At 60.5% G+C, this 23161-nt stretch overlaps 9 protein-coding genes across 9 annotated transcripts; 6 read left to right on the plus strand and 3 right to left on the minus strand.

Moving 5' to 3' along the window:
- Window positions 1–461: 461 nt before the first annotated feature.
- On the minus strand, window positions 462–5045 carry THITE_2116519 (condensin-like protein). The gene is made up of 5 exons (XM_003653928.1): window positions 4533–5045; window positions 3853–4364; window positions 3535–3800; window positions 947–3478; window positions 462–687 (listed from the first exon to the last, which is right to left on the minus strand). The coding sequence occupies exons 1-5, from the start codon at window positions 4766–4768 to the stop codon at window positions 517–519; spliced, it is 3717 nt and encodes a 1238-aa protein (XP_003653976.1). The 5' UTR covers window positions 4769–5045; the 3' UTR covers window positions 462–516.
- A 394-nt stretch (window positions 5046–5439) lies between these two features.
- THITE_2116522 (uncharacterized protein) lies at window positions 5440–7322 on the plus strand. Its single transcript, XM_003653929.1, has 2 exons — window positions 5440–5838; window positions 5922–7322. Exons 1-2 carry the CDS (start codon window positions 5523–5525, stop codon window positions 7088–7090), a joined length of 1485 nt encoding a protein of 494 aa, XP_003653977.1. The 5' UTR covers window positions 5440–5522; the 3' UTR covers window positions 7091–7322.
- Window position 7323: 1 nt separating this feature from the next.
- Window positions 7324–8302, plus strand: THITE_2116524 (uncharacterized protein). The gene is made up of 2 exons (XM_003653930.1): window positions 7324–7674; window positions 7775–8302. The coding sequence occupies exons 1-2, from the start codon at window positions 7507–7509 to the stop codon at window positions 8276–8278; spliced, it is 672 nt and encodes a 223-aa protein (XP_003653978.1). The 5' UTR covers window positions 7324–7506; the 3' UTR covers window positions 8279–8302.
- A 444-nt stretch (window positions 8303–8746) lies between these two features.
- Window positions 8747–10686, plus strand: THITE_2116525 (uncharacterized protein). The gene has a single exon (XM_003653931.1). The coding sequence runs from the start codon at window positions 9059–9061 to the stop codon at window positions 10529–10531; it is 1473 nt and encodes a 490-aa protein (XP_003653979.1). The 5' UTR covers window positions 8747–9058; the 3' UTR covers window positions 10532–10686.
- A 299-nt stretch (window positions 10687–10985) lies between these two features.
- On the plus strand, window positions 10986–11680 carry THITE_2116526 (uncharacterized protein). The gene is made up of 2 exons (XM_003653932.1): window positions 10986–11203; window positions 11264–11680. Exon 2 carries the CDS (start codon window positions 11387–11389, stop codon window positions 11540–11542), a length of 156 nt encoding a protein of 51 aa, XP_003653980.1. The 5' UTR covers window positions 10986–11203; window positions 11264–11386; the 3' UTR covers window positions 11543–11680.
- A 1461-nt stretch (window positions 11681–13141) lies between these two features.
- THITE_2051261 (uncharacterized protein) lies at window positions 13142–14561 on the plus strand (the record flags this gene model as incomplete). Its single annotated transcript, XM_003653933.1, has 3 exons — window positions 13142–13576; window positions 13652–14152; window positions 14265–14561. 3 exons carry the CDS (start codon window positions 13142–13144, stop codon window positions 14559–14561), a joined length of 1233 nt encoding a protein of 410 aa, XP_003653981.1.
- Window positions 14562–14950: 389 nt separating this feature from the next.
- On the minus strand, window positions 14951–15457 carry THITE_25363 (uncharacterized protein; the record flags this gene model as incomplete). Its single annotated transcript, XM_003653934.1, has 1 exon — window positions 14951–15457. A coding segment is annotated over one exon (507 nt), but the record flags the coding sequence as incomplete, so codon positions are not given.
- Window positions 15458–17924: 2467 nt separating this feature from the next.
- THITE_136625 (uncharacterized protein) lies at window positions 17925–19262 on the plus strand (the record flags this gene model as incomplete). Its single annotated transcript, XM_003653935.1, has 2 exons — window positions 17925–18683; window positions 18726–19262. 2 exons carry the CDS (start codon window positions 17925–17927, stop codon window positions 18876–18878), a joined length of 912 nt encoding a protein of 303 aa, XP_003653983.1. The 3' UTR covers window positions 18879–19262.
- An 844-nt stretch (window positions 19263–20106) lies between these two features.
- Window positions 20107–22237, minus strand: THITE_2078416 (uncharacterized protein; the record flags this gene model as incomplete). Its single annotated transcript, XM_003653936.1, has 7 exons — window positions 20107–20999; window positions 21142–21168; window positions 21241–21312; window positions 21362–21479; window positions 21544–21684; window positions 21743–21974; window positions 22049–22237. 7 exons carry the CDS (start codon window positions 22235–22237, stop codon window positions 20402–20404), a joined length of 1377 nt encoding a protein of 458 aa, XP_003653984.1. The 3' UTR covers window positions 20107–20401.
- Window positions 22238–23161: the final 924 nt, after the last annotated feature.

A 23161-nucleotide genomic window follows, 5' to 3' on the forward strand; every position in this document is an offset into this window, starting at 1 on the left:
CTACCACGGGCCCTGCCAACACTAATGCGGCCGTTCCGTAGGTGACGGCCACCGGCCGGCACACGATTGAGGCAAGCGACGCCCCGAGCATCCAGTCCCAGCACAAGCATCAGCCAGTGCGACTTTCAGCGTGTAAGAGAAGAAACAACTCAAGAGTGTTACGATCGTGTACGTCACAAGTTCCCTCCCGACCCACGAACAAGCATAGTCGAGCACCGCTCTCCCAGCAGCAAGCGCCGCCCAACATGGCGAGGATATATCTCCCAACATCCCATGCCCAACCGAACCCAACCCAGCTCCTAGTCCAACACGGTCCAACCCGCGCCCGACGCCCGGTAATGCACACTACACCACCGCACTCCACAGCACAGCACATCATCCGTCAGTCGCCCAGCCGCCCATCCACGTCCACGACCCGACCGCCATCCAACACCTCCAGCAGCAGCAGCAGCCGCCGCCGCCGCAGCAGCCGCCACCACCACCACCACCAACGAAAGCCAGCCAGACACAAACCCCTCAAGCAGCAGCCTGCACGACCTTGAACCCCTCGGCGACAAGCTTGGAGATGTCCTCGTTCTTGTGCTGGAGCAGGCCGAGCGCAAACGCGACGTCGTTCCACTGGCGCTCGGTCTCGCAGCGGGCCAGGCGGGCGGCCAGCTTCTCGGCGAGCTGCTTCGCGTGCTTGTCCTGCGTCGTCGCAAGGGAGAGAAAAAACGGGTTAGCAAAGCAAGCATTACGTAAATATGAGAGCAGGCAAGGGTTGACGAAGAGTATAGGGGTAGTCTATCAGGTCGAAGGCATGGTAGCTGGTGAGGGTAGAGAGAGGGGAGGGGGTAGGTGAGTATGGGAGTGGGAATGGGCAAGGCAAGGCAAGGCAAGGCAGGCATGGAAAGGCAAGGCCAGGCAAAGTGAGGCAAGACAGGCACAAAGGAGGGAGGACACTCACCTTCTCAACAAAGCCAAGCAAGAACCGGACAATCCGGCGGAAGCTCTCCTCGTCGATGCGGCGGTCGGCCGACAGCAGGCTGAACATGTCGACAAAGTGGTTGTACACGGCGTTGTCCTTGGTGCTCAGCTCGGTGAAGAACATGCGGGCCAGGTCGGCGATCCGCTTGTCCTCGTCCTCGAGGCACTTGGCCATCTCGCCGAGCTGGCCCTTGACCTTGACCTGGCCGGCGAGGATGAGGAAGGTGAGGGTCATGAGGCAGGTCCGCTTGACCGACGGGTCCGGGTCGGCCAGGCGGCGGTACAGGAAGTCGGTGTTCTCGTCGATCAGGTGGTTGAAGCAGACGGCCATGTCGCCGAGGGCGATGACGGCGTTGCTGCGCACGGTGGCGTCGGTCGAGCGCTCCATGATGGTGATGAGCAGCGGCAGGTTGGCCTCGCAGTACTCGGACGAGACGCACATCAGCTTGGCGAGGCAGAGCGTGGCGGCCTGCTGCAGGTTGCGGTCGCGGTACGTCGTGTTGTTGGCGCAGATCTCGCTGGCCAGCGGGCCGAAGAGGGCCAGAATCGAGCTGGGCCCGTAGAGGAGCTCGCGCTCGCGGATGTGCGCCATGGCTTCGGTGAAGTCGTCCTCGGTCGTGCCGCCGATCAGGTCCAGCTCGTCGCCTTCTTCGTCGACCTTTGACTTGTCCTTGGAGTGCGACGCCGATACAGACCGGCGGCTGGAGGTGCTGGCCGAGAGCGAGTTGCGATCCTTGGCGGCGCCGGCCGTCTTCTCTTTTTCTTGCTTGCGGCGCTTGAAGTCCTGCTCGCAGAGTTCGAGGTGCACGATCTGCTTGATGGCAACGTGGCCGACGATGAAGAGCAGCTGCGAGAGACCGGTGACGTCGTCCCTGCTCTGTTTCTTGGTCGGGCTCGCCGGCTGCGGTTGCGAACTCGGCGGTTGCGAGCTCGGGACGGGCGGTTCACCACCGTCTGCTCCTTCGGCGGCTGCCGCCGAGCTCGGTGCTGGTTGAGTCTCGTCGCGCGAAGCAGGGCGGGAATTCGGGCGTGAGCTCGCGCGCGAGCCCGACCGGCCGAACACCGCCTTCGTCTTGCGGCGGATGATCTCAGAGCAGAGGACGTCCGGGTGCCTCGAAAGCGCGTAGATGGCGTTAATGGCTTGTTCAGCCACGCCGTACCAGTCCTTGCTGTCAGTGGGCACCTCGGTGATCGCCGCAAGTCTGACCAGCACCGCGTGGTCGTTCGGCAGCCTCGAGAACTTGGCTGTCGACTCCTTGGCCTGGCGGCCGGTGGGGTTGATGCGGCGGAGCGCAACGCAGGTGTACTTGGCGAGCTGCAGGTCGGCGCGCCCGTGGGCTCCAAGCCCGGTGCGCAGCATCGTCTCCATCTCGCCGACGACAATCTCGGGGCTGGCGGTGGCCAGCATGCCGAGCACGATGATGGCGCCCCTCCTCTGCTTCTTGGAGATTTCCCGCTTTTGCACGCCGTACACCTGCCACAGCTTCGCGATGACGAGGTCGGGAATCATGCCTTGCTTCATCATGGTGCTCAGCAGCTGCTCGAGGGACGTGAGCTCGGCCGGGGTCGCGCCAAATGTCAGGCTGATCATATTCCTGGCGATGTAGTTGGCCGCGTCGTTGGGGCTGAAGTTGTCGGGCGCCTCGAAGAAGAGCCGCTTGTAGCACTCGATCAGGTGGGTCTGCACGCCCTTGCCCTCGTCGCTGTTGCCCTTGGTCCAGATGAGTCTCAGCATGCGGCGGATGCCAACCTTGTTCTGCTCAATGTTGTATGCATCGCCGATCTCGAAGTAGTCCATGGCCTCGATGACTTCGCTCTTGTTCCGCGATCCCAGCAGCTGGCACACCGTTCCGGTCGCTTCGTGCAGCACGTCGATGAACTTGAGCGCTTCCGTGTAGTAGCGCTTGGTCAGCGTCAGCTTCTCGATGGCCTCGGAGGTGGCGGCCTCCTCTTGGGCCTTGCGGATGGCGGCCACCTTCTCCTCGTCGGTCATCTCGGCCGGCTGCTTCTTAGGCGACTCGACCTGGGTGGCGTCGTCGAGCAACTCCTGGTCCACACTTGTGTTGCCCTTGTCGCCATCGAGGCCGGGCGCATCGACGGGCGGCTTGAGAGCGTTCAACTCGGCTTCGACCTTGTCCAGCCGCTCCTGCCAGTCCTTCCTCGCCAGCTGCGCGCCGTGGAGCGCCGTGAAGGGGTGTGTGCGGATCAGCGTCCCGAGGAGCTTGATCGCGTTCCTCCTGACATGGCTGCTCTTGTCCTCCAGGCTGCGGCAGGCCAGCTCGGCCGCCTTTTGCCGCCGCTTCGGAAATTTCTGGTCCAGTTCGCACAGCTTGATGTAGACTTGAATGGTCCTGCAGCGGCAGTAAGGGTTGATGTCGAGGAAACGCTCTTCCAGCACGTCGAAGAATGCATTCATCTGCATCTTGTGGTTCTCGCCCCTCTCGTCTGATTTGCTAAGGTGGGCCAGCATGTTGCCGAAGACCTCGATCAGCGCGCACCGGAGGGTGTATGACTGGCGCATGTCAGCTTCGGCAGAGCTAAACAGTCGCACTGAGCGGGTGCGCATACCTCGCTATCGAGCTGCTTCGCCAACAAGGTAACCTGCTTGATGACCAGCCTAGGAGCCAACTCAGACAGCCTAATCATGAAGGTCGAAACAGACTTGGGCCCCTTGGTGTCGTTGCTGTTGAACTCCTTGTTGCTGAGCTCGCGCAGGATCTCGTCAGCCAGCTGCGGGTAGTCGTACTGTTCCGCCAGGATGTGGAGGAACTCGGCCATCGGCTCCGAAAGGTGCTCGAAGTATGTGAGGTTCTGCACAATGGAGATTTGCGCAGCTATGCAGACTTGAGTCAGCTTCGCGCCCGGCAAGGAAAGGGGCTTACCCACCGTATCCGTGGCCGTGATGCTTGACCGCGATGCACAGCACCTTGAAGGCGTGCATGCGGATGCTGGTGTTCTTGACGCGCTGCTCGCTCTCGAGGATCATGTAGACGGGCCGCGTCAGCAGCGATATGAAGGTATCGCGCTCTGATGTTGTGAGGAAGATCTTGCTCAGCTTCAGGCGCAGCACTTTGCACATGGTGCCTAACGCTGTCTCCAGCTGGGTCGAAGAGTCCCAGGTGGCGTCCTTGCCGGCGGCGTCTTTCCTGCCCTTGGGCTTGCCGCGGCCGCGCGCGGGCACTGTGGCGGAGGACTTCTCGGCGGCCTTGGTCTCGACCGCGGCGATGGTCCACTGCAGGAGGAAGCCGTACATCTCGAGCAGCTGCTTGTGGTGGGCCATGAGCTCCTGCTCGTCGGACTCGAGGTCATGGTGGATGACGTCGGCCTCGGCGGCCAGGCCGGAGGTGATCAGGTCAAAGATTTTGCTCAGAGCGTGCGCCGAGAGGAAGGAGGTGTACCTGGATTGTTTGAAGAGCTCAGAATCAGGGTCCTGCAAGCGACGACGACGGGCTGTGGCGCCAGAACCCAGCGGAGGCGAGCGCGGGGCGGGAGTGGGTGAGTCCGCGGCCAGCCGCGACAAGTCTCTTGCGCAGGGTATCAAGGGGTCAGAAGAGATGGATGCACACTTTAGAAGGAACTGCAGCGAGTCAAAGATGGAGCTGCGTGTGATTGCGTCTGGGTTCTCGGCCACAGCGTCGACGATGGGGTTGAGCACGCCATTGACGAGGGCGTTGTCGGCGAGCGCCTCGGGGTCGTTTTCGCAGTCGACCAGCGCGCTGTCGGCCTCGGGCGTCGGGATGCCGGCAGGGTCGCTCATGTAATGCTTGAGCGCATCGTTGATGTCGAAGTTGACGCTGTCCATGGCGGACAACGGCCGGCGAGGGGTGGGTTGCTGTCGCGAGAGGGGGACCAGTGGGCGGCGAGGTGCAGATGCAGGATAGAAAACAAAAGTCGTCGATACCGTTAATGAAGCCTTTAACTAAACCGTCGAAATGCCGTGTTGTGTTGTCGAAAGTTACCGTAGGCGGGAGGTGTCTTCCGCAGTTTTCGGCCGCCTGCAGGCGCTGTACTGGGCGATTGCGTCGCAAAACCGAGACACCCGAGTCGCCCCTCCTCTGCTTGGTTTGCTTGGTTTGTTGCTTGCGCCCAGTGGGGGGAGCCCTGGCAACGGCGGAATTTGTTTGTTGACGCTGGCGGACCCGCGACCGGGCAGTAACTGTGCTCCGCTGGTCGGCAGGCGCGTCCCGCCGGGGTTATCGCGTCGTGGTCTGTGCGTTACCCCTCCAGAACTGCTCTGACCCTTGTTAACCGTCAGCCTGAGCCTGAGCCGAGCGCTGGCCAGGTCCAAATTCAAGGCTTGAAGGCTGAGAAGCACTCAGATACCAACCAATTCCAGTTTGACCACCAATTGGCAGCCGCTTCTCCCTCTCAGCCCGGCTCGCTGCCTTGAGCAGCTCAGCGAATCCTCGCGCGCTCCTTCACACCTTCAGAGAACTCATGCACCTCCAATAGATAGCAGCCGTCCGACAGAGTGGAGCGAGTCGCAGTGTGCTCTTTTTCTCTCTTACGGGTCTCAGTCTGTGCACCCCCTTCAGTTACCCTCAACGGCGACGGTCATGGCAACGGTAACGGCTACACGTCGGCGCCGTGCAGATTCGTTCCAGGCCGCCACCTCCTTTCAAATACACGAGGATGCCCCCTCGACCGAGGATACCGAGATGAACGAGAGCGCACTGCAGCACCCCGACGACGATGCCACTAACCAGGACGGCGGCGGGCCGGGAGACGAGGATGGCCAGGACTCGGAGTACGTGGAGAGCTCAGAAGAGGACGGGCCGGACGACAGCCACATCCAGCAGGACATGGAGAAGCTGCAGAACTGTTTTAGCGGCTTCCGGCAAAAGTACCGGTTGATCAAGCGGATTGGCGAAGGTCTGCACCTCCCGCATCTGCGCTCTTCGTGCCAATGCCCGCGCCCGGCGCTAGAGGTCTCTTGTTGACTCGTCACATTCCAGGCACATTTTCGACCGTCTACAAGGCCGAGGACCTGCTGTACGACAGTTACGACAACTCGTGGGACTTGGACAGGGACACAGAGAAGTGGTCGCCACCGCCGCTGCGTAGCTTCGCGAGCCAGTCGAGCGCCACGCTCGATTACCAGTCGCAACCGCAACCGCAACCGCAGCGGCGTCGCAAACCAAAGTATGTCGCCATCAAGAAGATCTACGTCACGTCCTCGCCGAGCCGCATCCTGAACGAGCTCGAGCTGCTCCACGACCTGCGGGGCTGCGAGTCGGTCTGTCCGCTGATCACAGCGTTCCGCTGGACGGACCAGGTGGTCGCCGTCCTCCCCTACTTCCGCCATGCCGACTTCCGCGACTACTTCCGCAACATGACGATCCCCGACATCGCCATCTACTTGCGGTCGCTCTTCACGGCGCTGGCGAGCGTGCACAGGCACCGCATCCTGCATCGCGACATCAAGCCGACAAACTTCCTCTACGACCCGGCCTCGCGCCGGGGGGTGCTGGTCGATTTCGGCTTGGCCGAGCGCGAGGGCTACGACTGCAAGCCGTGTGTCTGCCACGACGACCCGGCGGTGCGCAAGGCGAGGCTACGGCCACTGCTCAGCAGCACGCTGAAACCCGGCTATCCGCGGGAGGACACGCGCCCGTCGCGGCGGGCGAACCGGGCTGGCACGCGCGGCTTCCGCGCGCCCGAGGTGCTGTTTAAATGCACGGAGCAGTCGACCAAGATCGACATCTGGAGCGTCGGCGTCATCCTGCTGACGATCCTGTCGCGCCGGTTCCCCTTCTTCAACTCGGCCGACGACATCGAGGCGATGATCGAGATTGCCACCATTTTCGGGCAGCGAAGGATGCAGACTGCCGCGCTGCTGCACGGCTGCATGCTCGAGACGTCGATCCCCACGATCGGCAAGTCCGGGTTCAGCCTCCAGGGGATCATCCTGTGGAGCACCGGCCGCAGCGAGAAGCACGAGGTGCCCGCGGACGAGAAGCTGGCTATCGAGTTTCTTTCGCGATGCATGGAGCTGGACCCGAGCAAGCGGATTAGCGCCGAGGAGGCGCTGGAGCACGAGTTCTTACGCCTTGGGATGGACCAATCGGTGGAAGGGACAAGCGAGGCCGGGGACGACGACGAGATGGACATTTTGAGGGTTTGAGAGAGCAGCATTTGTGGAGTTTGGTGTTTGCACGGGTTGTGCTGTACGACTACGGTTTAGTTGTGTTGTGGGATTAGGCGTCCGGCAGCCACCAGCATTAGTGATATCCCAGCATCTGATGTGTCTTACCCTGAGCCCCTTTTTGAGGATGCAGATGTCCACAGTCAGGAAAGTTGGGGCTCACGTGATCGTGTGACTGTAAACCTTCGGACCAGTGAAGCGCCGTCGCATCCAACTTTTGCGGTTTCGTCCACTTATGGCTCATTACCCCAGTGATTTCCTTCGTAATTCGGCAGCTCGGGTTCCGTCGCCGTCTCTCCAGTTTGTCTGGTTAAACAGCGTGCAGCCACTTTAACCAATATTCGAATCAGAACGAAAAGTCATCTACGAACAAACAGCATCCTCATCCTCCAAAAATGAGCGACGATGACGATGACGACAACAAAACCAACAATGCCCCGCCAATTGATTTCCACCATCCATACCAGCCCTATGATGTCCAGCTCCAGTTCATGCGCACCGTGTACGACGTCCTCGAGAAGGGCAATGGTCAAGTCGGCATCCTAGAAAGCCCAACCGGCACCGTAAATCCTCCCCCCCTTTCCTCGCCACAAATCCACCCACCCCCAATGCCTTTGACAACCTCAGAAACCAGAACCCACTAACCGCACGAAAAAAATCCAGGGAAAATCCCTCTCCCTAATCTGCGCCTCGCTCACCTGGCTGCGCGCCCACAAGCGCGCTCGGTACGAGGCTTCGGTCGACGCGACCGCCGCCGCCATGGCCGGCGAGCCGCAGTGGATGGTCGAGGCAGCGCTGCGCCGCAGGCGGGAGGAGCTGGCGCGGCGGTGGGAGGACCGCGAGCGCGCGCTGGAGAGGGCGCGCGCAAGGGAGAGGGCCATGGAGGTCCGCGGGAGGGAGCGGGCGGCTAAGAGGGCGAGGGTGGATCAGCTTAATGAGGGTGGTGGTAGGACAAGGAAGGAGAAGGATGGGGAGGTAGATGAGGAGAGGGAGTTTCTGGTTGGGGATTGGGATGGGGATGGGGTGGGGGGTGATGATGACGGCCTGGGAGGGTTAAGTAAGGAGACCAGGGCGTTATTGGAGAAGGTTGGACTCGGAGGTGGTTCTAGGAGGGAAGGTGATAACGGCGGGGAGGAAGTAGAGGATGAAGTCAAGGTTGGTTGTTGAGTTCTGGGCGTTCGAAGGGTGCGATCAGACTGACACGCAGCAGATCTACTACACGTCGCGCACACACTCGCAGTTGACACAGTTCATCTCCCAGTTGAGGCGGCCTGCCTTCCCTCCGTCTATTCCAGCGGAAATGGTATCATGCAGCGCAGAGGCTGACGGGATGCCCGCCGCGGAAACGGTCAAGCAGCTGCCTCTGTCGTCGAGGCAGAAGTTGTGCATCAACCCCTCGGTTGCGCGGCTCGGGTCGCTGTCCGCCATCAATGACAGATGTACGGAATTGCAGCAGTCCAAGCCTAAAGAGAGATGCCCATTCATGCCCAATGCCGAGAATCTCAAACAAACACACGAGTTTCGCGATTCTGTTCTGGCAACGCTGCCGGACATTGAAGACCTCCACCGGGTAGGCAAGGAGTTGCAAGTCTGCCCGTACTACGCCTCACGGACGGCCATCCCGGGGGCGGAGGTCATCACGCTTCCGTATCCCTTGCTGCTGCAGAAGAGCGCGCGGGAGGCCCTCGGTATCAAGCTCGAAGGGAACGTCGTGATCATTGATGAGGCTCACAACATCATGGACGCCGTGGCCAACGTCCACGCAGCTGAAATCCGCCTGAGCGAGCTGAGAAGAGCAAGGCAAATGCTGGGCCTGTACGTGAAACGGTTCGGCAAGAAACTGAAAGCGGAAAACCGGGTCATGGTGGCGCAGGTGGGAAAGGTTGTCGAGTCTCTGAGCGAGTGCTTGAACGCACTGCTCAGTGTCAAGGTAAGCTTCCAGCTTTTATGGGACAAACGAGTGCTAACTCTCCTCAGGGTGGCCAAGGCATAGTCGACTCGAACACAGTTTTAAAGGCCCGAGGCGCAGACCTGATCAACCTATATCAGCTCGTCAGGTACATTCAAGAGTCAAAGCTGGCATACAAGGTCGAGAGCTATGCCAGTTACGCCGAGGAGCAGGAATCAACGACTGCTAATGGCAGCAAGCCTCCGACGTCAACACCCGTCCTCCATACTCTTGTCTCCTTTTTGACGTCCCTCACCAACCTGAGCACCGAGGGCCGGATATTCTATGAGAAAATCTCTTCCACTCCGTCCGACATTAAGCTCTCGTACCTCCTTCTATCGCCGACGCACGCATTCTCGTCCATCGCCTCCGCCGCCAGAGCCGTCATCCTTGCCGGCGGCACCATGTCGCCATTCGACGACTACAGGGCACATCTGTTCCCGACTCTCCCACCGGACAAGATCACCACCCTCAGCTGCGGGCACGTCATCCCATCGTCAAATCTATTTGTTTGGACCCTGGCGTCAACGAAACCGATCCCCCCAGGCAGTAGCACCGCCTCCGATTCGTTCGAATTCAGCTTCCAGAAACGTAGCGATCGCGCCATGATCCGCCAGTTGGGTCTCGCGCTGCTGAACATCTGTTCTGTCGTGCCCGATGGTGTGGTCGTCTTCTTCCCCAGCTACGGCTATCTCGACGAGGTCGTCGCGTCATGGCAGACGCCCGACAACCCCGCGTCTCAAGGCGCGCCGGGAACAGCCGGCCCTGCCACCGCGGCGCCAACGATCTGGGACCGCCTGGCCGCCAAAAAGGCCCTCTTCCGCGAAACGAAAGGCGGCTCAAGCGAGGACATCCTGCAACAATACAGCGCCGCAATCCTCTCCCCTGAACCAACATCGGGCCCTGCGCAACAGCAACCGCCCACCAGCCAAAAACCGAAGACGGGCGCCGTCCTTCTCAGCGTCGTCGGCGGCAAGCTCTCCGAGGGCATCAACTTCGCCGACCGCCTCGGCCGCTGCGTCATCGTCGTCGGCCTGCCCTACCCCAACATCCACGCGCCCGACTGGAAGGCCCGGCTGGAGTACGTCGAGGCCACCGCGCTCTCGCGCCTGCGCGACCACACGCACACGAACACGCGGGCAGAGCGCCCGGTGCAAGACCAGGACCAGGACCAGGGCCAGAACCCCCTGCCAACGCCAACGCGAGAGGACCGCGAGCAAGCGAAGCAGGCGGCCCGCGAGTTCTACGAGAACGCGTGCATGCGGGCCGTCAACCAGAGCATCGGGCGGGTGATCCGGCACCGCGGGGACTACGCGGCCGTCGTGCTGGTCGACCGGCGGTTTGGCGCCGAGAGGGTGAGGGCGAAGCTGCCCGGGTGGATCCGGGCGGGTCTGCCGAGCGCGGGGGAGGAGGCGAGGGGGTTGGTTGGGTTGATGGGTGGTTTGGGTAGGTTTTTTCGGGGGAGGGAGTGAGCTGGTGAGCTGGGTGAGAGGGTGGGTGTTGTGGTTCTGTTGATTGATTATTTATGTGGATAATGCTGTGTTCCTCTCGCGTGGAGGAGAGGTTGCTGGCAGTCATGAAGCCGCCACGCTGTCGCTTCATGACAGACAACGACTTGCGTGGTTTTGCAACAATGATAGGGCGCCATTGCGGAAGAGAGCAGAGACATATCCCAAGTTGGCGTTGCCAAGTGCCAGACCAGCTTAGAAGCAGCAGAGAGATCGAAGATATTTATCTTGGCGAGGGCCTCTTCTGTCTATTCTCGGGGTTAATGCTCGTTCATGCAAAACCAGTGCTGCGCTCGTTATGGTCGAAGTCTCGTCGCCATGGAGTTTGGGAGCTTCAAAGTACGGATAGGAAAGTCTTCGCCAAGATTGACTCAGCTCCAAAAAACCGCAGAGGCCACCACCGGCCCCAGCCAACCCGTGGGCCCAGTTGGCTTGCTTGCGAGCTGGGCTCGGGTCAGGAACCCAATTCCCAAACTCGTAAGGTTACGGAGCTCCCCGGCCTCGGCGACATGCAAGGCCGGACGCTGAAGATCTGCCAAAAATCCTGCCATAAACCCCCAGCGGGTACGGTAAGCATGACGTGAAGTTGGTGATGCACTAAGGTAGCCGTGTAGGTACCTAGGTCGAGACCGTTCACTGAATGAGTCCCAAGTAAGTTCCCAGCTTGCAAAACACGGTGAGCCTCTAACCGCTTACAATCTTGGTCTTTGTTTTTGTCCGCGATGTAGGCTGGGAACCATACCGCAGCAGCTGTTTCAACATGTACTCTGGACCGGTCAAATATCACCAGTCTCTCCGGGGCGCAAGTCCGTGTTCGACATGGCCGCCAACCACCTGTTTGACACCGTCAAGGAGCACTTGACATCTATGCGACATCGGTACGCCGCCGTCGACCCCAGCGGGCGGAAGCTGCTCGAGGTCAAGAGCCGATTTCAGCGCGAGGCACCCTCAACTCTTTGCTTCAACAAGCACTGACACGGACCGCCCGCAGTCTTCGGCTCCAAGGCGACGGCGACCGATACCAACGCTATGACGGGTCAGGCCGAGTCGCTAACGATGAAGGGAAGTCGGTTGGACGTCGGGCCGACATCACCGACGACAAGACGGGCGCCGTTGTCACGCGCATCAACCGCCAGCTGAGCGGCGGTGGCGCGTTCCTCCAACAACAGCCTACGGCCTTATCGTCACGCCCAACGTCAACCTCACGCTCATGGTGTCGATGTGTATCTCTAAAGGACGAGAAGCACAACGAACGGTCGATGGAGATGAGTGCGTTTTGGTGGGGAATCCGGTGGTTGATAACGGCATCGGAGGAAAGCAAAAGTGGGATGTCCAATGACGAAAAGAACTTCTATTTTTTCTCCCTCTATCTGTCGCCTCTCATTTCAACACAAAAATCCAACAGCTCGACTTGACAAGTGACTGCTCCGGTCCGATGCCAAGGGATAAGCGGGCGAAAAGGACGCCGTGTCTGACCAATTGCAGGCCTTGTCCAGGGGCTGGGGCAAAGCAAACAAACCGCCCCCCGATGCGGCCCGGCTCAGCCGCTCAAAGGGACTTTGTCGGCACGTTGAGGTTTCCACGCCCTCCACATGGACACATGGACGCATGCACGAGTGTCGTCAGCTTCCACGAGGGCCGCCAAGAAGCGAGGTATAGCAGAAACAGAGAACTCGGCGATATCAGGTCGCCCGCTCCCGAGAGCAGCGAAGAGGAACACGGTACGGCTTAGTGCTGGAGACAAGCCTTCTTTCCGTAGTTCCTCCCGGACGGTCTACTGCATACCTGCATCTCCGTGGTCAAATCAAATTTTCACAGTAGCTCACTACCTGGTAGGGGGGTGCGTTTGTGGTTGGAGGCTTAAGAGCCGCCAAGTCAAAAGTTCCTAGATCGCCAAGAGATTGCGAGGTGAGGTCTCCACTATCGCCAACGGGTTAGTACGCCGGGGATGCGTGGGCCGGCGCCAGCCCTCCGGAGGTTAGGGTTCGGGTCATGGTTAGGATTCGGGTTCTAGTTAGAATTCAGGTCATCTTTTTTTTTTCTGGTTTTGTTTTGTTTTGTTTAGGTGTCGTGAAGTTGTTGTTGTTTCGAGTCTGCGATTTCTCACTGTCGGTGATGCTCTCTGTTGTAGCGGCCCCACTCACCCTTTGGCGATGTGTACAGTACTGACCAGTAAGAATAGGAGGCTCGGCGGGAGCTCTTCAGCCATCGGGGGATCAAAGTGAGCAGCGTCCACTAAGACCCGGCGCTCGCTTTGAACACGAGCGGAGAATTGGAGACGTCAGCATCGTGAGTTAGCGCCCAAGCCACGCGGCGCTTGCTTTGTCCAACACGCCCCTGCGTGCAGAAGCTTAACCTCAAGCAGCTTTGTCTCAATCGACGCCATGCTGAGATTCTCATATAACCCCTTCCTCTTCCGGCGACGATGGCGTCTGCGACCCCGATGTGCGCCCTCTCATCCGACTGGGACTTGTGCGCCCGTCTTGCTGCACCTGAGTGCTTCTCGTGCAGTCGTTACTGCCAGCAAGGAATTACATTCCTAGCACAACCGACTGAGTCCCAGGCACAATCGCAATGCACGCCATCATCGTCGGCGCCGGCCCCGCGGGTCTCGCGGCCGCCCTCGCGCTACACCAGCAATCCACCCCGTCCTCTCCCATCCGCGTGACGGTGCTCGAGCTGCGCCCGAACATCCAGACGCTCGGCGGCGCCGTCAACCTGACCCCCATCGCGATGCGCTACCTGGACGCGCTCGGCGTCGGCGCCCGCCTGCGCCCGCTCGGCGTCCGGGTGCCCTACATCGAGATGCTCTCGCACCGCACGGGCCGCACGCTGGGCCGCGTCTGGCCCGACGTCGACGCACTCCGCGTGCTGCGCCAGGACCTGGTCGAGGCCCTGGTCGCCACGGCACGCGCCGTCCCGGAGGACCAGCTGCGCCTGCGTTACGGCGTGACCATCACCCACATCGAGGAGAAGGGCGACGCCGCCTCGCCCGAGGGGAGCATCGCCGTGCGCTTCACCACCACCGCGTCGTCCTCCTCTTCCTCCTCCTCCCGCGCCGCCGACGGCAAGCCAGAGGAGGAGACGCTCGATGGCGACATCCTGCTGGGGTGCGACGGGATTCACTCGGTGGTGCGCAGCACGTACGTCGACCCGGCGCGGCGCAAGACGTACTCGGGGCGGGCGAGCGCGTACGGCTTCATCACGGTGCGCGAGCCGGGCCGCGCGGGCATCGAGACGGCCGACGGCTCGCCCGCCGTCAACGTGTCCAGCATCATCAGCGGCCGCTTGGGCTCGCTGCTGGTGACCTTCTTCGAGCCCTCGCGCACCAAGCTGTACCTGACCACGGTGATCGCGCGGCCGGAACCGGCGGACGGTGGCCGGGACGGCCGGCGCGCCGCGGGCGAGGACATGGAGGCGGTGAGACAGGACTTCCTGCGGCGCTTCCGCGGCGGGAAGCTCGCCGGCGTGGAGGAGACCGTGCAGCGGTGCGAGGAGTGGGTGTCCTTTCCCGTGTATATGCTCCCGGCCGGAGGGGTGTGGTCCAAGGGCCGCGCGCTGTTGTTGGGGGATGCTGCGCATGCCGTAGGTTCCTCCTTCTCATTTTTTTTTTTTTTTTTTTTTTTTCATCTCCCCGTCTCATCTGGGCAATTTTCTCGACGGTCTTTGTTCGCAAGCTGACGACGGAGATAATCAGTCGCCGCCGCAAGGCGAAAGCAGCGGGCTCGCGATCGAGGACGGCGTGCTGCTCGCGCACGTCTTCAGCCGCAGGGATACGCGGTCGGTGCCGCAATTGTTTGCCGACTACGAGGCGCTGCGGAGGGACGTCATCAAGAAGGCCCACGACGATGCCGTGTTCCGGTGGGAGCAGGTTCACGACAGGAGCTGGTTCGGCATGATCTTCTTGGAGTGGCTTACCATTGTGTATGTGTGGTTCAAAAACAGCAAGGAGGATTTTGGGCGCGACGTACGGGAGCTGCCGTTGCCAGCGTAGGCTGGTCAGCCTTGAATATTGGTTTTATCAACTCGCCTTCCTGAAGTGTACCATACCTAGTCTGATGTCGGGTTGCCATTAACACTCTGTGGGAAGCAGTCTGGGGTTTGAAATTGATACCTGTAATTGCTGAATATTTCTGTTTTGTATTTTTGTTGATTGATTTCGTCAAGTCGAGTCCATGTTGACTAGGGGTTTGGAGCCCGCTTCGCGGGCTCGTGGAATTTTTATCTGCATTTTTATATCACATGACTTGCTTACTGTTACTACTGGCTACCTGCATTACCGACGTACTCCTGGCCCACGGCTTGCCTCCCGGCCTACGGCTCCCACAGTTGCCTACCTGCCTATGTTGTGCCTGTGTTATACCCCCAGTGCCCGCGCTATGCCCCCGGTGCCCGCGTTGTGCCCCCGGTGCCCGGGTTATGGCCCTGGTGCCTGCGTTGTGCCCCCGGTGCCCGGGTTATGGCCCTGGTGCCCGCGTTGTGCCCCCGGTGCCCACGGTATGCCCCCGGTGCCCGCGTTGTGGCCCAGGTGCCCGCGTTGTGCCCCCGGTGCCCACAGTATGGCCCTGGTGCCTGCGTTGTAGCCCTGGTGCCCGCAGTATAGCCCCGGTGCCCGCGGTATAGCCCGGGTGCCTGCGGTATGCCCCTGGTGCCCGCGTTGTGCCCCCGGTGCCCACAGTATGCCCCCGGTGCCCACCTGCCTGCGGCTGTCCCAGGTGCCCAGGCACCTGCGTACGGCCGGCCCAGTTCGACTATGCGGCGGCGTGGCCCACGATGCAGCGGCGTGGCCCACGATGCGGCGGCGTGGCCCACGATGCGGCGGCGTGGCCCACGATGCGGCGGCGTGGCCCACGATGCGGCGGCGTGGCCCACGATGCGGCGGCGTGGCCCACGATGTAGGCGCGTAGAGAAAAAGAGGAAAAAGGAAAACAAATCAATTGGGAAGAGAAAACAACAATTGGAAAATGATGGGGTAGAGCTAGACCAATCAAAAGCAGTAAAAATATCTTAATAGCAATGTACCCTACAGCTGTTATTTGTTAACAGACATGGAAGGTAGATAGCAATAACAATTAGTTAAGGGAGACCCCTGTTTTGAAGCTTAAATGACCATCGCCTTATGGCAAAATTGAGGGCCGTTGTGTAGTATATATATTAGACTGTGGCTGAGACGCTATTCTGTCCTCACGCTGCGGTCCTTGCCATGCACACCATCTCGGGGAATATGCCGGCATTGTCGGCGATTTTGCTTCCGCACGGTTCCTGCAAGCTCAAGTGTAGAGGCCCTGGGATGTGAGTGCTTCCCAAACCCAACCAGCCGATGACTAAGGTCAGGTACCTATCTCATGGGTCGGGATCTTGTGATGCCGAAGAGATGCGGCAGCATCGACACGGCACGGCTTGCCCGATCCAGGCCACCCGCGCCCCACTGTCCTTGGCGGCCATGCCGATAGGTCCGGGTAGAGTATCCGTACCGTGCACCTCACCTACCTGCCTTACTTTTCTGGCGATCGTCCATCGGAAGGAGAGAGTCAGCTACCGGGCGGACGGGAAGTATGCGCCCATGGCATCTTTCAGGTTGGTCATCGGGCGGGCGAGGAGCAAGTAGTACGATTGACGATTGAGGAGCAACCACGATTGATTGACAATCGAGGAGCGAGCACGATCTAGACACGAGCGGGGGCGAGACACGCATAAAGGACCGTTCGCTCTGCGCCCATGGTTGGAGCTTCCATGCATGTTCTGCAAGTCAGGGCAGACCGAAGTTCTGAATGCAAGCGGGGGGAGCGAACTGGTTCGCAGCTTGGGTCGAGGTTTCCCTGCCTCTGCGAGTTTGGTCTGCAATGTCAAGGAAGGAAGGATTTCCCCGACCCTGCACACAGTCAGGCCTCAGCCACATCGAGTCGCTCCTTCCATCCTTCTTGTTGGGCATGCATTCGGAGTGCGTGTGCATGGCTCGAGCGCTGCGAGAGGAAGCCGCCATCTGTTCGGCATCTCTTTCGGTAAAGCGCCTCCATGTCGGACCACTGTCATGCTACCGAACCCTGGAACCCTTCCAGAAGCTCACGTTTTGAGGCTAGCGCTGACTTGAGTGGAACTCCCCGTTCCGTTAGGTAGCTCGGCAGCTCTCCTCCAGGCGCTGCACAGGAAGCTAAATGCCGGACCAAAATATCAATCGTTTCGCGCAGGGAAAGAGCAGCCTGTCGCCCAGAGAGGTAAGATGAAAGAACGGTTAGGTATCCATACCGGGCAGTCGAGAGCAAGAGCTCTGGTGACAGCCCGGAAGGCAGTGTTCCTGTTTCGGTGCTCGGGAGTTTGGGCTCCACATCCCCCAATGCCACGGCTGTTCGTTTGTTAGGTAGGTGCCCAACTGCCCCCGACTGAGTCCTCCTTAGCTTGAGCGGGGTAAGTCAGTTAACTGAAAGACCTCGGGCCATTATTCTCTGCTGATTGAGGGAGTGTCCTCTGCGACCTGCATTCTGCTTCCACACTGTTTCTGATATCCTTCCTTTCCATGCTTCTCCTTCCAGAGTACTCTTCCTATCGCCGAAAGATACCTGAAGTTAAGGGATACCCGTTGTACTCAGGAAATGCAGCGTCAGGCGGAAACCTTATTTCCGCACCGGCTTGCTGTCGGTCTGGCCCCCTGGCACACAGTCACTTTACCCCACGAGAGTTCCCCGCCAAGAGGTTGCAGCGATGGAATCCTGGGGTAAGTGGTGGGGAGGCGCTTGGCAAGCGACTCGACAAGCTAGCTCTGCGGAGTCCCTCTCCCGGTCACATGAGCAAATTTGCATCCTCACCGAGGCTGACGACCCTCCTGATGGCGAGTAGTGCGGGTTTCTTCTCGCCGACACCACCTGGGCGAGAGGTTGGCTGTTCGGCCGACGTTGAGCGTGTTCTCGGCTGCGCGACGCGCGACGTTTAGACTACTTTCTCCCAGCGGAAGATATTCCCAGACCGACCGCTGAAACGGCCCAACCAAGCGCCCACGGCAACCCCTAACTGCGGAGTATCCCCTAACTGGAGGCGGTTTTCCCGCCGATATCCACTCGGGCCCAGGCGGAATCCACCCTTCGAGTCCACCTTCGCGCGCGCGCACACATTTTAACCTCTTTGCAACCGCCTCAACCTCTCGACCTTGATAAGGTCGAGTTATCACGCGTCTCGCCAAACGGCAGTTGCTATTAACCGACGTCAAAAGAGTGGAGCTGAAGCGACATTCCTTGGCCCGGCCCCAGCGAACAGCGAACGGCGAACGCGGCCCAGCTGCTCGGCACTGGGGGGGATCACAGCCTAAATTCGCCCGATCCACAATCGCAACAACGTGGAGCAGGCCGCAGCAGCAGCAATGCCAATGAGCGGCCTGTACGACGACCCGTTCGCCTACGACGGTCCCGACTTCACGACATACCTCGGCCAGAACCAGTTCGCAGCCGGGTCGTCGCCCGACGACTTCCACGTCACCTCTGCCACAGAAACACACTTCCCGGCCGCCGTCCACGCGCTGAAACCTGCGCCGCAGCTCCAGCAACACCACCAGTCGCCATACCAGCTCTCTCCGACCGAACCCCTACTCCCGGACTTCGACCATGCTCTCCAAGGCCACCTCGCCCGCTCTGCGCCCACCAGCTTCCCCCAGGCTCCGCCGACACCACAACACGCGCCACCGCCCCATCTCAACATCAACACGATGGGCCTGACCTGGAACACCACTACCACCGCCGCCGCCGCCCCCACCTCCGCCCCGGCCCCCAGCAACCCAGACCCTAGGGGAACCGGACCGCAGCAACCCCCCGCCAACGCAGAAGACCTGCACAGCATGCTCGCCGCGCTGCAGGCCGAGCTGCGGCAGACGGCGCTGGAGCGCGACGAGGCGCGCCTGCAGCTCAGCACGGCGCGCAACGAGCTGTACGCGGCGCGGCAGATCGAGCGGCGGCTGCGCGTCGAGCGCGACGAGGCCCGCTCCCAGGCCGACTTCCTCGGCGCCGAGCGCGCCAAGGCCCGCCAGACCGAGGCCCGCCTGCGCCGCGAGCGCAACGAGGCCCGCCTCGCGCTGCTGCTCAAGAGTAAGGGCGGGGCGGTCGGGGTCGCTGGCGCTGGCGCTGGCGTTGGGGCGGCGGTGGGGGCTGGGCTAGGGGGAGCGGGGTTGTCAAAGAGGATCGGGGTCGGTGGTGCTGGTGCTGGGGCAGGGGCTGGTGCTGGGGGAGCTGGGGGGATCGCGGTGATGGGCGGCGGCGGGATGGAGAGCCAGGGCGAGGAGTCGGGCGAGTCGCCCCCTATGGTGCTGGCCGGGCACGACCAGGGATGAGTGCGGCTTGTGGCGGGCTGTTCACGAGGGAAGCGGGTGGTTTCAACGGAAAGGGGGGGAAATGATACCAGTAATTGGATGGATGGAGCAAGGGGAGTTTGATTGGATGGAAGGACCTTTCAACGGTGTGTTGGGCTTGTTGATACCTCTAAGCGGAAGGAAACCGGAGTTTTTGATTTTTCGATGGTTTTTGTTTGGCCTTGGATTGGTGTATTTGCGCAAGGCTCAATACGTGGGGGACGAAGGTGCGGCAAAATACGCCCTGGGCCAAGAGAGGGACTGTATGATTTCTCCAAGGCTTGTCTTGAGTTGGAGTTTCTGTAGTGGTCGAAAGGCGGCTGCTGGCTTGGTAGGTGATGCTTCAGTTGTCGCAGATTGTTCAACATGTCCGCTGCGTACCGTCGAGTCGGGCCCATGCTTGAACTGTGAGTCGCACCAACCATTACTGACGCGTGAGGGCTCGTTGATGGGTGGGTTGGAAAGGCAGCGCAGCGAAGAGCTGGCGTGCTGCTTTGTTGAAGTGAAGTTTGAAAGCAAGAGCAATGTGCGTCTCGCGTACGGCAACACGGAGTTCTCCGGCAAGAGGCGAAGGACGCGAATGTTATCTCGCCGTGCTGAGGTCATGGGAGATCGACTAGTCACTACTAGCAAGTTTGCTACGATTCTAGAGGACCCTGCAGGCTGTCAGCTCGGGGACGGCGCGTCGAGAATCAGACAAAGAGGCCGCGGCCACCGTCCTCCTCGCATCTGTTTGTTCTCCACAATCAGAAGGCTGGACTAGCTCTGCGTCTGTGTTTAGGCTGCTCCTTGGACCTTGGGTACGACACATCGGTGGACTGCGAGAACCTCATGAGCATTGGGGGTTCCTCGGTCGACGGAACAGGGCGTGCTAGCCACATAGGTAACGTGCACTTCCCGTTCGACCCCAGCATCCAATATTGTCTTGCCAAAAGCAAGCATTGCTTTCTCGGCACCTTGGCACCAGAGGTATACAGGACAAGACTTGGTGCCCGCCTCCTCGATCCAACCATGCTTGCTGTCGCCATAAATAAACCTACGACGCGGCCATTCTCGTCCATCTGTCCTTTCATTGGAAAACCCGTCATAGTCGGGTTATTGCTCAAAGGATGCGTGTGACTTCCCATTGGAAGATTGCCGCCGCTATCTTCGCCCCTGCTGTGGCTGTGGCTGTTTTCGAACCAGCGGTAAAGACTGAGCTCGAGGGTGGCGACCATCCGCCATCCTCGGGGACGATCCAGAGCAGACTATTCCTAATAGCCTGCCGGGATTCGGTCATAGGAAATCCCGCTCGTGTAGTGGTCTCCCTACCCGCGCTTGCGTTTCTGCCCGCGGCATCGAGCCACTTCCAAACGCTGAGACGGGAAAAGCCGGCCTACGGCCGCGGGTAGTTGAGATTGGGATCGCGCATATTTCCGTGCGGTCCACGGCAAAGATGAGTGAGGCAACGTCCAGCCAACGTTCAGCAGCCTCATCATCGTCGCCTGCAGCCAGCCCAAGCCGCCTCACTTCTCAACCCGAACCTCAACAGTCTTGACAATCCCCTTCAACCCCATCCCGCCCGCGACATGCGGCGGACCACGGACCACAGCCCCCTCGCCACCACTCCCACTCAACGTCCTCGCGCTCCCCTTCCGGCTGCCCTCCCCTTTCCCACCCCCACCAACGCCATTCGCCTCCCCCTTCGCCAGACCAGCATACTCAGCATGCACCACCGCCCCCGCAAACCCCAACCTCACCGTCTCGAACGAGCCTCCTCCTCCTCCTCCTCCCGGTCGCCACTGCTTCCCGCCTCCTCCTCCCACCAGCCGCACACACCCGCCCTTGCCAACATCCATATGAAACACCCCATCCGCATCCGCCTCCGCATCCCCCTCGACATCCACGTCCCCAGCATCCCGACCTCCCCCCCGCCGGCCGTGGAGATAGCGCCGCGCGGCCGCCGGCACGGGAGGGCGGGGCAGCCGGTCGAGCGCCTTGCCGGCGCGGTAGTAGTTGGCGCCGCGGTAGGGGTCGAGCGAGGTGGACAGGTGCAGGGCGCGGCCGAGCAGCGGGCGCAGGGTCGGCGCGCAGGCGGCGATGATGCCGATGTCGAGCTGCAGCCTGGTTGTGCGAGGAAAGCGATGTGAGGATAACAGCTTAAAATGTTTGGGGGGGAGGGGGGAAGGGGACTTTGGTCTTTCTTTAAGGCAGGGCGGGATGATGGATGGGGAAAATGGGGTTGGGAGGAGGGAGGAAGGCTTACGATCCGAAGAAGGGCGCGCCGGGGAAGCTGGAGAGTGTGGATGTTAGTTTCTTGGTCCAGAGTGTTGCGTCCAAGTGATGCGAAGGAGCGGGAACCTACAAAGTCCCGTCTGTTTCGCGAACGTAGGCGATGATGAAGATCGCCTTGACGATCCCCAAGGCAACGGCACTGCTTTGTATCAGAGGGTGCGTCCGCGTCCAGAAGGAGGAGGCAAGCGTACAAATATCCCCCGCTGAGAATGGCGATCAGGTACAGGCGAATGCGTCGCTGCAGCTGGAGGCTCCAGATCAGGGGAACCGGCAGAGTCGCGAAGGCGACGTCGGTGAAGATGTTGCATGCTAAGGGATGAGCTCCAAATTAGCACCGGCGGTTGACGTCCATCGAGGAGCGTGGCAGACTAACCCGCGTTAAACAGCCCGAAATCCCGGTATATCAGCCTGCTGTAGCACTTCGGTCGGAGACTAGCGTCCCACTGGCCCGCGATGGGCCTGCAGACGGTTAAGATGGTGACGAAGGCGAAGAGGGTGTAGAAACAGGTGAATGCTTGGTTCGAAGCCCTTGTCAGTGCGGCCCAGACATAAGCATCAGAGCGCCCGCCCACCTATCAAGGTCCACAGGATCCTGTTGTACCAACTCCCCCTGCTCAGGCGCAGCAGCGACAGGGCGATGGAGATCTTGAGGAAGCCAAACGCGAACGAGGCCTCGATGATGGACTGGTAAAACTGCGCCTCCATCAAGCTGACGAACTCGGCCCGCGGGATCGTGTCCTGATGTCGGCCGAATCCGCTCCGGCACTCGACGATCCACGAGGCTAGACCAGCAACTGCGCAGAGCTGAACGGCGAACTGCGTCAGCTTATCTATCGGCAGTCCTTCTATCCTCTACCAGCCGCGACAGGACACCTCACCACCGCCAGCACCATGAAGACGTCATCCCTGCCGAAGGAGCGCACCACGACGGCGCGCGTGTAGAATCGCACGCATGCCGTGACGAAGGCGAGGCCCCAAAAGATGCTGATCACGATCAGGTACGCGGTGCTGTTGTTCTCGGCGGCCCGTTGGGGGTCGATTACGGGTGCTCTGGGTGTTGGCAGCATGGCGGCCGTTGCATTGCGACCGGAGTCGCAACCGCCATCGCGGACTGGGATGACAGGAGGGGAGAAAGGGGGGAGGAAAGGAAAAGGCGAAATGAAAAAGGGGACTTTCTCTGTTGCGGCAAAAAGCCCGGCAGGAACCCAACGTGCGCTTACATGCGTAAAGCAGCGGCAAACGATGCTCCTACAGACCCCGTCACCGGACCGGGAGCATGATTAACTCTAACCTTGCCGACTGCACGATCATCCACACGGCTCCTGCACGCGAGCGCATACAACTCAGCGCGCACCTCGGCCCCATTCTCGGCAGTGTTCTGCATTAGCTTCAAATGAAAAATCTGGGGTAGAAAAGGCTGGGATGTTGACGGGGGTGGGGGAACGGGGGGAAGAGGGATGTGTTGAGGTTGGCCACAGCCCAACCTGGCAGGCGATCCGGTCTTGGGTCTCGACGTCAGCGCCAAGATACAGGATTAACATTGGGCAATCTGAACGGGTCTTTAAGACAGCCAGACTGTCCTATAGAAGACGCTGGACGGTATCTGCCCTTAGACTGCGAGGAAGGGTGTGGGCGAGTTCTGGCTAAAGTCCCGCCCGGCCCCCTATTCCTGCACGGTTTCAAGCCGACAGGCGCCCCCGCTCGCTGTCGGCATTTGGCGGTGGCGTTGTAAGGTTCATCGGGCCTCAATCTATCCTGGCCATCGGGGCTGCCGGCTTCCGATGCACGACGGTTCGGACCCAGGGCGGGTGAGACTTAGAAGCTCCTAAACAGATCACCAGTGCGGTTCGCCAGAGGCGGGCTCCTTCTCTCGCAGACTTTGATGTCTTTCTCAACATGACTGTCATATCCAAAAAGTGGCCATTCCTCGTCAGCTCATGTGACCGTTCATTATCGGCTTGAAGGCCTGGGAAGCTCTCCTGCGCGGCGTG

Source organism: Thermothielavioides terrestris, chromosome 3 (assembly GCF_000226115.1).
Source record: "Thermothielavioides terrestris NRRL 8126 chromosome 3, complete sequence".
Lineage (NCBI taxonomy): Eukaryota > Fungi > Ascomycota > Sordariomycetes > Sordariales > Chaetomiaceae > Thermothielavioides > Thermothielavioides terrestris.

Excerpts from the sequence above, each read along its gene's own strand:
- THITE_2116519 (XM_003653928.1), bottom strand. The coding sequence starts at position 4,768 with ATGGACAGCGTCAACTTCGACATCAACGATGCGCTCAAGCATTACATG. Across the intron at positions 3,801-3,852 it reads GCATCACGGCCACGGATACG|CTGCGCAAATCTCCATTGTG; the intron begins GTGGGTAAGCCC and ends AAGTCTGCATAG. Across the intron at positions 3,479-3,534 it reads CGAAGCAGCTCGATAGCGAG|TCATACACCCTCCGGTGCGC; the intron begins GTATGCGCACCC and ends GACATGCGCCAG.
- THITE_2116522 (XM_003653929.1), top strand. The coding sequence starts at position 5,523 with ATGGCAACGGTAACGGCTACACGTCGGCGCCGTGCAGATTCGTTCCAG. Across the intron at positions 5,839-5,921 it reads GATCAAGCGGATTGGCGAAG|GCACATTTTCGACCGTCTAC; the intron begins GTCTGCACCTCC and ends GTCACATTCCAG.
- THITE_2116524 (XM_003653930.1), top strand. The coding sequence starts at position 7,507 with ATGAGCGACGATGACGATGACGACAACAAAACCAACAATGCCCCGCCA. Across the intron at positions 7,675-7,774 it reads TAGAAAGCCCAACCGGCACC|GGAAAATCCCTCTCCCTAAT; the intron begins GTAAATCCTCCC and ends AAAAAAATCCAG.
- THITE_2116525 (XM_003653931.1), top strand. The coding sequence starts at position 9,059 with ATGGGACAAACGAGTGCTAACTCTCCTCAGGGTGGCCAAGGCATAGTC.
- THITE_2116526 (XM_003653932.1), top strand. The coding sequence starts at position 11,387 with ATGGCCGCCAACCACCTGTTTGACACCGTCAAGGAGCACTTGACATCT.